Consider the following 18,305-nt stretch of genomic DNA (forward strand, 5'->3'; position numbering starts at 1 on the left):
AATACCATATTTACATAAGTATTCAGACCCTTTGCTATGACACTCAAAATTGAGCTCCGGTGCATCCTGTTTCCATTGATCATCCTTGAGATGTTTCTACAACTTGGAGTCCACCTGTGGTAAATTCAATTGATTGGACATGATTTGATAAGGCCCACACCTGTCTATATAAAGGTCCCACAGTTGACAGTGCATGTCAGAGTAGAAAACAAGCAATGAGGTTGGCGGAAATGTCTGTAGAGCTCAGAGACAAAAACAAAATATTCTGCAGTATTGAAGGTCCCCAAGAACACAGTGGCCTCCAGAGTTGCTCTGTGGAGATGGGAAAACCTTCCAGAAGGACAACCATCTCAGCAGCACTCCACCAATCAGGCCTTTATGCTAGAGTGGCCAGACGCTAGCCACTCCTCAGTAAAAAGGCACATGACAGTCCATTTGGAGTTTGCTAAAAAGGCACCTAAAGACTCTCAGACCATGAGAAACAAGATTCTCTGGTCGGATGAAACCAAGATTGAACTCTTTGGTCTGAATACCAAGCGTCACGTCTGGAGGAAACCTACCACCATCCATACGGAGAAGCATGGTGGTGGCAGCATCATGCTGTGGGGATGTTTTTCAGCAGCAGGGACAGGGAGACTAGTCAGGATCGAGGGAAAGAAGAACATATCAAAGTACAGAGAGAACTTTGATGAAAACCTGCTCCAGAGCTCTCAGGACCTCAGACTGGGGCGAAGGTTCACCTAACAGGACAACGACCATAAGCACACAGCCAGGAATGATTGTGGCGTCGGAACAAGTCTCAATATCCCTGAGTGGCCCAGCCAGAGCCCAGACTTGAACCCGATCGAACATCTCTGGAGAGATCTGAAAATAGTTGTGCAGAGATGCTCCTCATCCAACCTGATATAGCTTGAGAGGATCTGCAGAGAAGAATGGGAGAAACTCCCAAAATACAGGTGTGCCAAGCTTGTAGCGTCATAGCTAAGAAGACTCAAGGCTGTAATTGCTGCTAACGTAAAAGGGCCTTTCAGTTATTTTATTTGTAAAACATTTGCAAAAAGGTCTAAACCTGTTTTTGCTTTGTCATTATGGGGCATTGTGTGTAGACTGATGAGGGAAAAAAGTAATTTAATACATTTTAGAACAAGGCTGTAATGTAACAAAACATGGAAAAAGTTAAGGGGTTGGAATATGTTACGAATGCACTGTAAATGTGCATATTATGTGTGAGTGCGCAAATAACGGATTGAGTGAGTGTGTGTGTGTGTGTGTGTGAGATGGAGTGACAGTGTGTGTGAGTGTGTAAGGCCCAGTGAGTGTGCATAGAGAGGAAATAAAAAGTCAATAAAATACATAAGTTTTCTCAAACAGTCTGTGTAGCTATTTTGTTAGCTATTTATCAGCTGTATTGCTTGGGGATAGAAGCTGTTCAAGAGCGTGTTGGTGTAAGACTTGATGCACCAGTACCTCTTGCAGTGCGGCAGAAGAGAAAATAGTCTATGGCTTGGTTGGTTGGAGTATGACGATTTTCCGGGCATTCTTTTCACACCGCCTGATATAGAGGTCCTGGATGCCAGTGATGTACTGGGCTGTCCGCACAACCCTCTGTTGCGCCATGCAATCGAGGGCAGTGATATTGACATACCAAGCAGCGCTGCACCCAGTTAATGTGGTCTCAATGGTACAGCTGTAGAACCTTGAGGGCCCATGCCAAACTTTTTCAACCTCCTGAGGGGCAAGAGGCACTGCCGCTCCTTCTTCACGACTGTGCGTGTGTTTGGACCATTTTAAGTCTTTAGTGATATGGACACAGAGGAACTTGAAGCTCTCAACCTGCTCCCCTGCAAATGTGGATGGGGGTGTGCCTCCCCCTGTTTCCTGTAGTTCACGATCAGCTCCTTGGTCATGCTGACATTGAGGCAGATGTTGTTGCTCAGGTACCACACTGCCAGGTCACCGACCTCCTCCCTGTATGTGGACTCATCGTTGCGGGTGATCAGGACTACCACTGTCATGTGGTCAGCAAACTTGATAGTGTTGGAGTTGTGCGTCGCCACACAGTTGTGGGTGAACAGGGAGTACTAAGCACACACCCCTGTGGGGCCCCTGTGTTATGGGTCAGCATGGCGGAGGTGATGTTGCCTACCCTCACCACCTGGGGTCGGCCCATCAGGAACTCCAAGATCCAGTTGCAGAGGGAGATGTTCAGACCCAGAGTCCTGAGCTTGGAGGGGACAATGGTGTTGAACACTGAGCTGTCAATGATCAGCATTCTTACATAGGTATACTTCTTATCTAGGTGGTTGAGGGCAGTGTGGAGAGCAATTGAGATTGAGTCACCTATGGATCTGTTGGGGAGGTATGCAAGTGTGAAACAACCAGCCTGTCAAAGCACTTAATGATTATAGAAGTGAGTGCTCCAGGGTGGTAGTCGTTGTGGAATTAAGCCTTAGAGTTCTTAAACAGGGAGGATTGTGGTCATCTTAAAATTAGGGGATTACAGACTGGGACAAGGACCTTGAATATGCCTGCTTGCTATTCTGTGTATGCTCTGAGAATGCGCCCTGGAATACCGGCGGGGCCCGCGGCCTGGGAGGTTTCGACCTGATTAAAGACCCTTCTCACGTCAGCCTCGGAGAGCGAGATCACCCAATCCTCTGGGTTGGTGACAGCCCTCACACCCGGCTCGATGTTGTTGTCGAAACATGCATAAAACAAATTGAGTTAGTCTGGTAGAGAGGCATCGTTGGGCAGATCACGGTTCAGTAATCTGTAACTGTAGCCTCTGCCACATGCGATGGGCGTCGGAGCCTGTGCAATGATTCCACCTTAATCTTATATTGTCCTTTTGCTCGTTTGATGACTCTACGGAGGTCATAGCGGGCCTTGTACATATTTTGGCTACCATGATCAGAAGAAGAGATCTCTGTGACTTTGAAAGAGGGGTCTCAAAGGAGCATAGAGAGTTTTAAAGGGTGTATCTCAGTCACCAGATCTTAACCCAAATTAACACTTATGGGAGATTCTGGAGCGGTGCCTGAGACACTGTTTTCCACCACCACCACCACCATCAACAAAACACCAAATTACAGAATTTCTCATAGAAGAATGATGTCTCATCCCTCAAATTGAGTTCGACACTTGTAGAACCTATGCCAAGGTGCATTGAAGGTGTCGGCTCATCGTGGCCCAATGCCCTATTAAGACCCTATGTTGGCGTTTCCTTTATTTTGGCAGTTACATATAGCTTGAGAATAAAAACTACACCAAACATATCAATACGTTGTGTGTTTTAAGTACTTGCAATGGAGCTACTATGTATGTACACATGGAACCATACAATGGCTTGATAATGTAACGGAATGGGGAGATCCTTTTAGGCTTACGGAACTGCACGCCAAGTTTGGAAAAAAATGAGAAAACAGAACACAACTGTGCAGTTAGCAGGGGCATAGAATGAGACTAAGTCTGCAAGGTGGTCTTTGGTACTGTGCTGTAGGTTTAGTAGTAGGGAGGGTGCTGGGATAGCTTCTCTGTCAAGGAGGTGGTGAAGAAAAGACTAAAGTACACAATGAACCCAACTGCGGAACAGCTGCTTCCAGCCAATCTCCATTCGAGGAAAAATCAGCCAGTCTGTGGTAGGAGAAGCAGACACACGGCTGCTCCCACAAGATCTGCTCTCTCCTTCTCTTGGAGGCTCAATTACTACACAGTACGAAAATAGACAATTAACTAGGCCTATTCCTGTGGCAGTGTTCTCTCAGATGTCGAAAATAAAACTACATGAGCCATTTGTTATGTAGCCTATTATTGAGGTGTTGATTAGAATTGTTTCATTCAAGTATTTCCTTCTTCAAAATGACTGAATCAACATGCATCATTTATGACCCAGTAGATGACAGTGCACATAGGATCAGTGGGAGCCCCTATCCAACCATAAACCCAGTCAGCCACCGCAGCTGCTACTCCATCTCCCCCTAGTGTAATCCTCTGAACTGACAGAGTGCTTCTCACATGTCCAGGGCACACCTGTCTGTCCCCCATGGCCACTACCAGGGCATGTACATTTACAAGTTTATGTAGTCAGGTTTTCAGATACCTCCTCCCTTTCATTTCATCTGAATCCATTACTTAAAGCGAGACAAAGACACAGTTGTGCAGTCGCATGCGCAGCTTATCCATCAAGTCTGGCACAACACACAAGCCATGCAGTGCTTAGCACACACACACACACAACGCACACACACACTCGCAGACAGTCAGAGTTATTCTGTTCAACTGCTGGCATAGATGCAGCCATTCTCTGTGACAAAACCATCCAGCTGCTGACCACACAATAAGTGGTCTAGAAAGACAACTGTGGCACAGAGCCCTCCATGGCTTCTCATTGAAAAACCAGCTTGACTATTCCGGAGGCAGAGCCCATGTTCTCCACTGTAGTAGTGAATACAGTGTGGTCGCAACAGGCCTCAACATGCCACGAACACAGGGTTTAAAAAAATAAAAAATAAATCCCATGACTGAAACTCAATTGTCTGCGGGGGGCCAAGTTAACCTCCCATTTCATGTAAAAAACATAATAAATAAAAAAGTCATGGCCATCATGCTTGTGGGGAAAGAGGTTCATTTTGAAATTCTAGTCCTTATAAAAAAAACATTTATAAAAAAAATAATCTAAATGACTGAAATCCATCGCTGTGACAACCCCTGCATACAGTAGAGAACAACTCTATTCATTGGTTTCCGGTAAACATAGGGTCAGGTTTCCATAAGCAGGAAACTCAGGAAGTAGCAACACTGGTAACATAATTTGACTGGTTGAAATGTAACCAAACATAGAAGCGTAAAAGAAGCGCCTGAGCGGGGGCCTCCTATCCGGTTCAGGGGAAAAGGAAGCTAGGTTGAAGATACTATATCCCTGACAAACACAGTTGTTGAAATGTAGTTGTGTTCCAGAAGAGGCATGAGGAATGCACCGTTGTCAGGCTACTGGAGGCATGATTAATGTTCCAGACTAAATTGCTCAGTCACAGGGGCAGAATATTCAGCATCATCATAGAGTGGAGAAAAACCCATCCCTTATCACAATAGCCAGTACTGATCCTAATACTCTCCATCATTTGAGCAAACACACCTAATTGTCCAAGGGTGCAATGGTGTCAATTTCATGAAATCCTAATATAGGAGTCTAGCCTGTGTCTGTAAAAGCTAGCTAACATTAGGGTTGGATACATACCTGGAGTGCTGAGAGGCTGTCCACTAACAGCCGTGACACTGCGACTCATGTTTATAGCGTGCACCTCCGTCACTATGCTCTCTCCCTTCTTGCTCCCGTCCAAGGCACCGTCGGGCCGACTGCCTTTCCCCCCAGCGCCCTGGCTCCCCTGGATGGGGTTCTTAATCAGGGGAGAGGGCTGGATGGAGATAGGGCTCTGCTTTAGGCTGAGGGCCTGCAAGCTGTGTGTCTGAGAGGAGGACGTGGTCGCCCCTTGCTGGCTACGGATAGCCAGGTTCTGGACCTGAAAAGACACAGAGGTCAGGTCCCGGAGGCAATGAGACATGGCCTAGGGCAGAAGAGGTGGGGAGCACCACAGTCAAGGGTCCACCCACAGGCCATCTGCAGAATTAGTGAGAAATAAATTTTAGATTAAATGAGGTATCACAGCATTACTGTAAACCTAATGCATTTGCTACAGCTAGGGGTTAAAGCAACAACAAAAAATCCCATGAATGAACCTTAAGTCAATGTCAAATCAATGGGCAAACTATGGCTCGAGGGCCACATCTGGATTTTTCGAAGTTCAATGGAGGGCCGCACAGATTTATTTTTTGACCGATTTGTTAGTCAACAAAAGATTTACGGGCCAGAAAAATTTGATTTGAAAATATATAGGTCCATTAGCATTTCTACATACTTTCTATCTAGTTTTAGACGTTCAAGTGTGGCCAGGAGTGTTTAACCCCCCCCCACCCTCATCCCAAAAAATAAACTCATGCATCATCATGATGGAAGTCTGTCGCAGTGAACGGATAACTTTAACCCTTGGCTATACCCCTCGTTTGAATTATGGTGACTTGTGTTGATCACCTATGCCCTCTAGTGCTGCTCCAGGTTACTACAGCAGCGATGTGTGTATGGCATTAGCCTATAGAGTTGAGATAATAATAGTGTACCTGTGAGGAGGACTGTTGTCCAGAGGACCGCGTGGAGCTCTCAGACTGGACTGCAGCCACTGTGGCCGTAGGTGTGAAGATGAGCTGGGGGGACAACGGAACAGCACGGCCTAGGCTCCTAGCTACTTGCACAAGGTTACTTTGCTGTGCCTGAAAAAAAAAATGAAATGACACCAACATACAGTATATGTAAATAATCTCTCCATGGTTTTGGGTAGAGATAAATTATACTGTAAACAGCTGATCTTCCTCTGTTGCTTTCTCACACTCTCTCAAGCTCACTCTTACTATGCATAGTGCGTCAACAAATCTTTAAGGGAATAAAATGTAATCTAATCAGACTGAACTGATTCAGTTTGACATGCAGGACAACACTTCTTCACACTCCTTCCAGCAGGCTCATGCACAATTCTCTCCAGACCTGACTGCCCTTAACCAACACAAAAACATCCTGTGGCGTTCTGCATTAGCATCAAACAGCCCCCATGAAATGCAACTTTTCAGGGAAGTTAGAAACCAATAGACACAGGCAGTTAGAAAAGCCAAGGCTAGCTATTTCAAGCAGAAATTTGCTTCCTGCAACACAAACTCAAAAAAGTTCTGGGACATTGTAAAGTCCATGGAGAATAAGAGCACCTCCTCCCAGCTGCCCACTGCACTAAGGATAGGAAACTGTCCCCACCGATAAATCCACTATAATTGATGGCCGGCCATGCTTTACACCTGGCTACCCCTACCCCGGTCAACAGCACTGCACCCCCCACAGCAACTCGCCCAAGCCTTCCCCATTTCTCCTTCTCCCAAATCCAGTCAGCTAATGTTCTGAAAGAGCTACAAAATCTGGACCCCCACAAATCAGCGGGGCTAGACAATCTGGACCCTTTCTTTCTAAAATTATCTGCCGAAATTGTGGCAACACCTATTACTAGCCTATCCAACCGCTCTTCCTTGTCATCTGAGATTCCCAAAGATTGGAAAGCAGCTGCGGTCATCCCCCTCTTTAAAGGGGGGGACACTCTTGACCCAAACGGCTACAGACCTATATCTATCCTACCCTGCCTTTCTAAGGTCTTCTAAAGCGAAGTTAACAAACAGATCACCGACCATTTTGAATCCCACCGTACCTTCTCCGCTATGCAATCTGGTCAATCACCGCACTCTTATCGGCAGACTCAACAGCCTTGGTTTCTCAAATGAATGCCTCGCCTGGTTTACCAACTACTTCTCCGACAGAGTTCAGTGTGTCAAATCTGAGGGCCTGTTGTCCGGGCCTCTGCCAGTCTATCGGGGTGCCACAGGGTTAAATTCTTGGGCCAACTCTCTTCTCTGTATACATCAATGATGTCGCTCTTGCTGCTGGTGAGTCTCTGATCCACTTCTATGCAGACGACACCATTCTGTATACTTCTGGCCCTTCTTTGGACACTGTTAATAACCCTCCAGACGAGCTTCAATGCCATACAACTCTCCTACTGTGGCCTCCAACTGCTCTTAAATACAAGTAAAACTAAAAATGCATGCTCTTCAACCGATTGCTGCATACACCTGCCAGCCTGTCCAGCATCACTACTCTGGACGGTTCTGACTTAGAATATGTGGACAACTACAAATACCTAGGTGTCTGGTTAGACTGTAAACTCTCCTTCCAGACTCACATCAAACATCTCCAATCCAAAGTTAAATCTAGAATTGGCTTCCTATTTCGCAAACAAAGCATCCTTCACCCATGCTGCCAAACATACCCTCGTAAAACTGACCATCTTATCAATCCTCGACTTTGGTGATGTCATTTACAAAATAGCCTCCGACACCCTACTCAACAAATTGTTGCAGTCTATCACAGTGCCATCCGTTTTGTCACCAAAGCCCCATATACTACCCACCACTGCGACCTGTACGCTCTCGTTGGCTGGCCCTCGCTTCATACTCGTCGCCAAACCCACTGGCTCCAGGTCATCTACAAGACCCTGCTAGGTAAAGTCCCACCTTATCTCTGCTCGCTGGTCACCATAGCAGCATCCACCCGTAGCACACGTTCCAGCAGGTATATCTCACTTGTCACCCCCAAAGCCAATTCCTCCTTTGGCCACCTCTCCTTCCAGTTCTCTGCTGCCATTGACTGGAACGAACTACAAAAATCTCTGAAACTGGAAACACTTATCTCCCTCACTAGCTTTAAGCACCAGCTGTCAGAGAAGCTCACAGATCACAGCACCTGTACATAGCCCATCCAACTACCTTTCCCCTAATGTATTTATTTATTTATTTATTTAGCTCCTTTGCACCCCAGTATTTCTACTTGGCACACTCATCTACTGTCAAATCTACCATCCCAGTGTTTAATTGCTATATTGTATTTACTTTGCCACCATGGCCTATTTATTGCCTTTACCTCCCTTATCTCACTTCATTTGCTCACATCGTATATAGACTTATTTTTCTACTGTATTATTGACTGTATGTTTGTTTTACTCCATGTGTAACTCTGTGTTGTTATATGTGTCGAACTGCTTTGCTTTATCTTGGCCAGGTCGCAATTGTAAATGAGAACTTGTTCTCAACTTGCCTACCTGGTTAAATAAAAGGTGAAATAAAATGTAAAACATAAAACTAAACAGTGGCGACACAAACAGCACACACTTCAGTGTTGGGGAAGCTTATCTGAAAATATATAGTTTATTAAGCTACCAATTACTTCACATTGGAAGAAGGTAAGCAACACTAAAGCTACCCTTAAGAGAAATATAAGTGTACTTAACTAAAGGTCAGTACTTCATGATAAATTACCATAACTAAATATCATAGACAACAAAATTGGAAGAACAGATCACTCTGGAGGAGTAGAGGCTGCTGAGGGGAGGACTGCTCATAATAATGGCTGGAACGGCGCAAATGGAATGGCATCAAACCATGCGTTTGATGTATTTGATACCATTCCACTGATTCATCTACCAAGAGCCCTTCCTTACCAATTAAGGTGCCACCAACCTCCTGTGTTCTGGAGTCAGATGTTAACAGAATGTGTAATTTAGCCTATTAAACACAAAAACTGTTTCAAGTGAGAACTAGGCAGGTCTGATGTCGAAAAAAAGGAAATCCTTGCCTACTTCACCCCTATTTTATGTGGTGTGTAGTTTCAGTAGTTAGCTACATCGCAAAATAAAACACTACCAAGATTTGAATTTAGTTCAACTACCACCAAGCTACTGCAAAATATAGTTCACTACTCCCCAACACTGCCCTTCATCACACAAAGCCTCCAGAAGTGCGGCTGAGCCAGCTAGTGTGTGTGCCAGTCGGCATGCTTCTGGGGGCTTACCATCTGTGCACGCAGGTACATATGAGCCTGACTGGCAGTGAGGGTGGTGGGGCTGGACGGGCTTCCCAGGATTACGGCCTGCTGGGAGATGCTGCCGGCGGGTGCAGAGCTGACACTCTGGGCTCTACTGATCAGCTGGGCTGCAGCCGGGGACGTGGTCAGGTTAATCTGGGGACAGGACAGGGAAGACAGGAAGGATTAAAAAACTTCACCAACAAAAACACTACACATCTTGGAACCCAACCCCTTAGTTACTAGACATGACTCACTGCACTCACTGTGGTCTGGGATGATCCTGTTTGCTGGGACGAAGTGGCATTTTGGGTGGAGCTCTGCCTTCCTGCCGCAATACTGGCCTGTGACATGACAGGTGAGAACCGTTAAGGGAATATGTAGGGGTCAACACTTAAATTCCTCTTCATCTGAAGATAACTGTTTGATTGACCAACCAAACCCCAGCACTGGCCTCATCTCTCATCTTTGTCAAAACCCTAACACTAGCCCACAGCCTTGTTGGAGGCCTGTTTCATTCCCTAGTTTAACAGTTCCCTACGTCTCCGCTGCTCACCTGCTGTACGGCGGCCAGGTTCTGGAGCTGTGCATTGCTCAGGTGCTGCTGCTGGAGTGCTGCTGTCTGCAGCATGAGGTGCTGCTGCTGCGCTGCGTACATCTGCTGCAGGTACTGCGCAGCCGTGTTGGGCTGCCGGTGCAACGCCTGCTGGATCACCTTCAGTACACAGGGAGAAAGAAACAGGTTAGCGGTTGGGGTAATATTCTCAACAACAGGCTTTAAAAGGGGACTTACAGGGTTGTAAAATAAATTCCCATTTACATTGTTTTTACACATCCATTAAAAGCAGGTAGAGAGATTCCTTGGGTGGAAATGTGTTCCTCCTGTTAGGGAGAGTAGGCTCACCAATGCATTCTCTCATCCAATGCCAAGTCCTTCGGTCCCTGAGCACGTCCTTTATTCATGACTCAAATTGACTGACAACCTCACCACAGTTGCTAAGGCAACAGGAGAAAGGGATTGACCCAGGGCACATGGCCTAATAGAGGTTCTCTGACCTAAGCCTCCAGGGGGCAGAGAGGGTGGTGATTGTGATGGAAACCTCCATTCACTTCTCTTATTGAGCCCAAAGGACCAGGAGTCCACTATGTTGAGTAGGCAAGTAGTGACAATGCTGCTAGTTCTCTTGCTAAGGGCAGAGGAGAGCATGCAGATGAGAGAAAGGGTAAAGGATAGAAGAGACCTAAGACCAGTTTGTCACCCTTCAAAACGCTGACAGTCTAATTCAGGCTGGGTTTCACATCAGTCAAGGGTCAAATAGCAGAGGACCGAGCCTGGAACGTGGAAACATAGCAACACTGATCAGCTGTCAATAGTATTGACAGATTGTTTATTCGATGTAGTACACTGGCATCATGCAATGAGATAAAATTATAAAATTGCACAGTCTCATTTATTATGAGCATTCCATAGCGTTCCAAAATTCTATAGTGAGCTAAGTGCAATACTGGGCAGTTTACGGTACATGCATGTTTTACCAGCAGATGGCAGTAGGGTAATGACAATAATTGTATTATTGCAGGGAATGCAATGGGAAGACAGTTCATGCAAAACATGTGTGTGTCACACTGGACTGGCATGTTTCTTTTTACCCTGAAGTTTACCTGAACCGTCTGCCTGTCAGGAATCCCGCTGTACACAGAGATGTGAGGCACAGCCTGCCTCCCCGCACTGCTGCTGCTGGTGGTACTTGTGCTGGAGGCAGTGGTCCCAGTGCTGCTGGCACTGGAGGCTGGAGGCACATGTTCACTGTCCATGGTGCCCTCTCCTCGTTTGGCCCTTCCCCTGCTGCCCTTTGGACAAGCTCTCCTGAACCTACAAAACAGGAGAGTTACAATGCAGCCATAGGGCTCAGACATATTGGGCCATGTCCAACCATGTCATGTGCAGTCACTGTGTTAGCCTATTCAGTGTAACTTCATGAAGCAACCCTAAAGCCTATAAGCCTGTATAAGAATGACATGACTTTCCTAAGATGATGCAAAATGTTGCATGTATACATACTGTACTTGTCTCATTTCAGCACTTGTGCTAACATGGGACACATAATTGAGCACAGACACTGGGCATAGACACTGGGCATAGACATAGTAGCGATCCTCGCTATATGAGCCACATTACAATTTCCACCAAGTGGGTTAACCCTATTTGCATGATGCACCTGAACGCACAGCCTGGACGTGTGAGGGGGCTGAGTAGTTGAAGCACGAGGGCGTGCCTTCCCATTGGGAGGGGGCAGTGTGGCGATCATCTCTATTTCAGCCACGTTACAATTCCCACAAAGTGGGTTAACCCTATTGGCATGATGCATAGGGTGAACAGGAATTCTCTATGCGTTTCCAGTAAATATTTACTGGATTCATATTTTCAAATACACATACCATAATAATAACATTAATAATAATAATAATAAAATATTAAGCCAAATGGTCTTCCCCAATGATGTCATGCCAATCAATAATAGTGTGTTCCTCTGCAAGGACGCCGTTTGGCAGAGTGCAGGAAAACATCAGTAGAACCGGGAAGTAACAAACGTGCTTAACAATTAAGAAATGCAATGGCAAAATGCTAATAATATTTGGATGTAAACATATTTTCCAATGAATGTAGCTTGGTAACTGCCATGTGTTTTCTACTGAATTGTAGTGAGCCAGAAATGTGTAAACTATAAAATGCTGATAAATGCTAAAACAAACGAACCATGGATTATGATTTGCACCGAGAAAGACGTCAGTTTCCTCCTTAACTCGATTTAAATCTCTCGTTGGTGGAAAGAAACTGGGAAAATATGCATACTGTAGGGCTGACCCCATTTAGTCGACCGGACGATTGTTTGGTTGACCAAACATTTTTTAGTCGAGCAGTTGCAAAAATATTTAAATAATAATTATTTCATGTCTTGCTGTCTCGGTGTACTAATCCATTGCGGAGGCCGCGGGGATGGCACACCAGTATCATCAGTACTACATTTACCGTTAAGTCCCATAATTTCTAATCGACACCGGCTCTGATGCTCGTCGGATGTGGCAGGGTGTGAAAACTATTACGGACTACAACAGGGAAACCTAGCTGCGAGCTGCCCAGTGACGTGAGCCTACCAAACAAGCTAAATGCCTTTTATGCCTTCTTCGAGGCAAGCAACACTGAAGCATGCATGAAAGTACCAAATGTTCTGGACGACTGTGTGATAACGCTCTCGGTAGACGATGTGAGCAAGACCTTTAAACCGGTCAACATTCACAAAGCCGCGGGGACAGACGGATTACCAGGATGTGTACTCAGAGCATGCATGCGGACCAACTGGCTAGTGCCTTCACTGACATTTTCAACTTCTCCCTGACAGAGTCTGAAATACCTACATGTTTAAAGCAGACCACCATAGTGTTGTTGGGCACAGGGACTAAGGTAACCCGCCTAAATGATTACCGCCACGTAGCACTCACGTCAGTAGCCATGAAGTGCTTTGAAAGGCTGGTCATGGCTCACATCAACAGCATTATCCCGGATACCCTAGACCCACTCCAATTCGCATACCGCCCCAACAGATCCAGATGAAGCAATCTCAATTGCACTCCACACTGCCCTTTATCACCTGGACAAAAGGAACACCTACAGTGGGGCAAAAAAGTATTTAGTCAGCCACCAATTGTGCAAGTTCTCCCACTTAAAAAGATGAGGCCTGTAATTTTCATCACAGGTACACTTCAACTATGACAGACAAAATTAGAAGAAAATAAAATCCAGAAAATCACATTGTAGGATTTTTTAATGAATTTATTTGCAAATGGTATTTTGGCCCGTTCCTCCATGCAGATCTCCTCTAGAGCAGTGATGTTTTGGGGCTGTTGCTGGGCAACACAGACTTTCAACTCCCTCCAAAGATTTTATATGGGGTTGAGATCTGGAGACTAGGCCACTCCAGAACCTTGAAATGCTTCTTACGAAGCCACTCCTTCATTGCCCGGGCGGTGTGTTTGGGATCATTGTCATTCTGAAAGACCCAGTCACGTTTCATCTTCAATACCCTTGCTGATGGAAGGAGGTTTTCACTCAAAATCTCACGATACATGGCCCCATTCATTCTTTCCTTTACACGGATCAGTCGTCCTGGTCCCTTTGCAGAAAAACAGCCCCAAATCATGATGTTTCCACCCCCATGCTTCACAGTAGGTTTGGTGTTCTTTGGATGCAACTCAGCATTCTTTGTCCTCCAAACACGAGTTGAGTTTTTACCAAAAAGTTATATTTTTGGTTTCATCTGACCATATGACATTCTCCCACTCTTCTTCTGGATCATCCAAATGCTCTCTAGCAAACTTCAGACGGGCCTGGACATGTACTGGCTTAAGCAGGGGGACACGTCTGGCACTGCATGATTTGAGTCCCTGGCGGCGTAGTGTGTTACTGATGGTAGGCTTTGTTACTTTGGTCCCAGCTCTCTGCAGGTCATTCACTAGGTCCCCCCCGTGTGGTTCTGGGAGATTTGCTCACCGTTCTTGTGATCATTTTGACCCCACGGGGTGAGATCTTGCGTGGAGTCCCAGATCGAGGGAGATTATCAGTGGTCTTGTATGTCTTCCATTTCCTAATAATTGCTCCCACAGTTGATTTCTTCAAACCAAGCTGCTTACCTATTGCAGATTCAGTCTTCCCAGCCTGGTGCAGGTCTACAATTTTGTTTCTGGTGTCCTTTGACAGCTCTTTGGTCTTGGCCATAGTGGAGTTTGGAGTGTGACTGTTTGAGGTTGTGGACAGGTGTCTTTTATACTGATAACAAGTTCAAACAGGTGCCATTAATACAGGTAACGAGTGGAGGACAGAGGAGCCTCTTAAAGAAGTTACAGGTCTGTGAGAGCCAAAAATCTTGCTTGTTAGTAGGTGACCATATACTTATTTTCCACCATAATTTGCAAATAAATTCATAAAAAATCCTACAATGTGATTTTTTGGATTTTTTTCCTCATTTTGTCTGTCATGGTTTACCTATGATGAAAATTACAGGCCTCTCATCTTTTTAAGTGGGAGAACTTGCACAATTGGTGGCTGACTAAATACTTTTTTGCCTCACTGTATGTGAGAATGCTGTTCATTGACTACAGCTCAGCATTCAACTCCATAGTGCCCACAAAGCTAATCACTAAGCTAAGGACCCTGGGACTAAACACCTCTCTCTGCAACTGGATCCTGGACTTCCTGACGGGCCACCCCCAGGTGGTTAAGGTAAGCAACAACACATCTGCCACACTAATCCTCAACACAGGTGCCCCTCAGGGGTGTGTGCTTAGTCCGCTCCTGTACTCCCTGTTCACCCACAACTGCGTGGCCAAACACGACACCAACACCATCATTAAGTTTGCTTACAACACAACAGTGGTAGGCCTGATTACCAACAATGATGAGACAGCCTATAGGGAGGATGTCAGAGACCTGACAGTGTGGTGCCAGGACAACAACCTCTCCCTCAATGTGAGCAAGACAAAGGAGCTGATCGTAGACTACAGGAAAAGATGGGCCGAACAGGCCCCCATTAAAATCGATGTAGTGGAGCGGGTTGAGAGTTAAGTTTCTTGGTGTCCCCATCACCAATGAAATATCATGGTCCAGACAGTCGTGAAGAGGGCACGACAACACATTGACCCCCTCAGGAGACTGAAAATACTTGTCATGGGTCGCCAGAGCCACAAAATGTTATACAGCTGCACCATCGAGAGCATCCGGACCGGTTTCATCACCGCCTGGTATGACAACTGCTCGGCATCTGACCGTAAGGAGCTACAGAGGGTATTGCGTACGGCCCAGTACGTCACTGGGGCCAAGCTTCATGCCATCCAGGACCTATATAATCTGCGGTGTCAGAGGAAACCCCCAAAATGTGTTTCATCTCAAGGCCATCAGACTGCTATAAACAGACATCACTAGCACATTAGAGGCTGCTGCCTATAGGAATAGACTAGGAATCACTGGCCACTTTAAGGAATGGAACACTAGTCACTTTAATAATGTTTACATATCTGGCATTACTCATCTCATATGTATACACTGTATTCTATACTATTCTATGGCATCTTAGTAAGCTCTGCTCTGACATTGATCATCCATATGTATATAGTCTTTATTCATTCCTACTTAGATGTGTGTGTAGCGTAATTTGTTAGATATTACTGCACTGGCGGAGCTAGAAGCACAAGCATTTCGCTACACCCGCAATAACATCTGCTGATTAGCAGACCAATATGTGACCAACAAAATTTGATTTGAAAATTGTTAACGACACCAGTCACCCAAGTCAGACTGTTCTCTCTGCTTCCTCAAGCGGTCTAAGACCAAAAGGCTCCTTAACAGCTTCTACCCCAAACCATAAGACTGCTGAATAATTAATACAATTGCCACCCAGACTATTTACATTGACAACCCCAAACCCCCCCATTTATTTTTACACTGCTGCTACTCGCCGATTACTATCTATGCATAGTCACTTTACCCCTACCTACATGTACAAATGACCTTGACTAATCTGTACCCCTGCACATTGACTCGGTACCGGTACCCCCTGCATATAGCCTCGTTTGTTATTTTATTGTGTTACTTTTTATAATTTTTTACTTTAGTTTATTTGGTAAATATTTTCTTAACTCTTTCTTGAAATGCATTATTGGTTAAGGGCTTGTAAGTAAGCATTTCACGGTAAGGTACAACACCTGTTGTATTCGGCGCATGTGACAAATAAAGTTTGATTTGATTTACAATGTTTGTTCGGCTACTGTAACTTCTGTTAATACATTCAACATATTGGAGTGGACATATTGTTCGCACAACCTAAGCTACACTTGTGATGAACAAGTTTTGGTTTATTTCATTCCATTTACAGGTTGTCAGTTTATTAAATTGTGTTTTGTTTAGAGTGCTCCTGTCAATGTTGAGTAAGCGTAGGCTTATACATGTGCCCATTTGGGGATCTGATAGTATTTCTGATTGTCTTAACTCAACTAATGAGCTGTGGAGCTTCTCAAAGTAATTTTTTCTTTACCTCAAAACAGAAAGTAAACAAAGCCTGTTTTTACATCCATTGAGAATGACAATAGATCCTCAATTTAGCCCACTTGGAAAAATCTTTACAGCACTCTCCCTTTTGATAACCACTCGATGTGAAAGGGAAAAAAAACTCATAAAATAGGCCTACATGATTACTTCTTATCCCTTGCACAAATAGTCTACAGCTGTGTCTGTCTGGAGCTCACTGGCTCTGGAAACTGAGAACCCAGAATATTTTATACGATGTTGCAAATTTGTTGGCCCAGCCTCAAGCTTGCACTAAGTTGACACAATGTTTTGAGTTCCTTGCAGACAGGAGAGGCATAGCCAACATGATTTTTAAATACATATCTTTTTTAAATTTTTTTAAATCAGAATATTTTCTACCTGCAGGCTGCAATGTTTATTTGTAGGCTTAATGTATTAGTACATAACATAGTTGGCAATGGCAATAGAAGTTACTTTTTGATTTGTATAATTTTCATTTAGATAATTTGTCACGTGATTAATAAAAATGACATCTATTGAGAGAAGACTATTATAAAATAAATTAACTGTTCCATGAAAAGGTGCATATGAAAATCATAACTGGCACGTGGATTGGTACAAATGTTAAGATAAATTGTCACTCCAAATGAAAAAGGTTGCCGAACCCTGGTGTAGCCTACGACCATCAACTTCGGAAGCGTAATGATAGAATCTGCGAAGGCCAACAGCAGTGGGAGGTGGTTTGTTCGGGAACAAGCTTTTTTTCCCCTTCTGGTTAGGCCTTCTCTGGCTCGAGTCATTTGTGTGTCTTGATTATTTAAATTACAGTGTGCTTAAAGCATCCGACAATAGCCTACATATAGTTGATTTTATTAAAACACATGGGGTGTGTCTATATATGTAAAAATACATGTTTCAACCAGTCGAAGGAACAGATGACTCTTGTTCGACCAATATTTTTTTTAGTTGGGGACAGCCCTAGCATACTGCCTTAATAAAACAATCTTCCACCACCATTAATACACATATAGAAGTGAATGTGCCAATATTTCTGGTCCCATAAAATGGAGGGGACTACGTACACAAACTGCTGTAATTTCTAAATGGTTCACCCAATATGATTGAAAATACCCTCAAATTAAAGTTGATAGTGCGGACTTTAACCTCAGTCATTGTAGCATTTAAAATACAAAGTGCTGGAGTACAGAGACAAAAAATATATAATGTCACCCAATACTTTAGCTAGGCCTAGATGCAGTCCACATCATCACAGGCCCCATCACACTATGCGTGAGCTCTCTAGTGAACGAAGCCATTCAGCTTTGTTTGATTTTGCATTGAAATACATAACCGAGAAAAGGAATTGAGTTTCAGGGGCCTTTTTAAATAAACTTTCCCCACCATTCTCAGATTACCATAGCAACAACTCACTTTCTTCAACATGTCTAATGGTGAGCATGATGTCAAATAAGGGGAGAAGAGTACATTCTGAAAGACAATGAATTCCAGTGACACATTTAAGTTAAATAAAAGTATCTTATCACAGCTGGTGTGATAATGACTTCAACAAAGTTAAAGTACACCGATACTGAAACTGTCTACTATGAGGCTCATATTAGGCGTTTGGCTACTGAACCCTTTCTGTCTCCAACAGGTGACAATTATCAGATTAGTAGTGGACTCTAGAGCAGCAGAAGCATCCCAGTGACTGACTGTCCCCCT

At 44.6% G+C, this 18,305-nt stretch overlaps 1 protein-coding gene across 7 annotated transcripts in view; it reads right to left on the reverse strand.

The window, feature by feature from the left end:
* The window catches only part of LOC110527983 (polyhomeotic-like protein 2), a 56,336-nt gene that overhangs the window by 21,314 nt on the left and 16,717 nt on the right, over positions 1-18,305 (reverse strand). For 2 of the 7 annotated variants that reach the window (XM_021609659.3, XM_021609654.3), the window contains exons 2-7: positions 11,156-11,378; positions 10,062-10,220; positions 9,763-9,849; positions 9,494-9,661; positions 6,175-6,324; positions 5,237-5,519 (exon numbers count right to left, since the gene is read on the reverse strand). In XM_021609659.3, the coding sequence (XP_021465334.3) occupies positions 5,237-5,519; positions 6,175-6,324; positions 9,494-9,661; positions 9,763-9,849; positions 10,062-10,220; positions 11,156-11,320 (1,012 nt within the window). In that variant the 5' untranslated portion in view covers positions 11,321-11,378. The remainder of the gene's footprint in view (positions 1-5,236; positions 5,520-6,174; positions 6,325-9,493; positions 9,662-9,762; positions 9,850-10,061; positions 10,221-11,155; positions 11,379-18,305) is intronic. The other 5 variants (XM_090241157.1, XM_021609658.3, XM_090241156.1 and 2 more) reach the window with 3 other exon arrangements.

The sequence above is a fragment of the Oncorhynchus mykiss genome, chromosome 7, assembly GCF_057628025.1.
Source record: "Oncorhynchus mykiss isolate SJ-2025 chromosome 7, ASM5762802v1, whole genome shotgun sequence".
NCBI classification, from domain to species: Eukaryota; Metazoa; Chordata; class Actinopteri; order Salmoniformes; family Salmonidae; genus Oncorhynchus; species Oncorhynchus mykiss.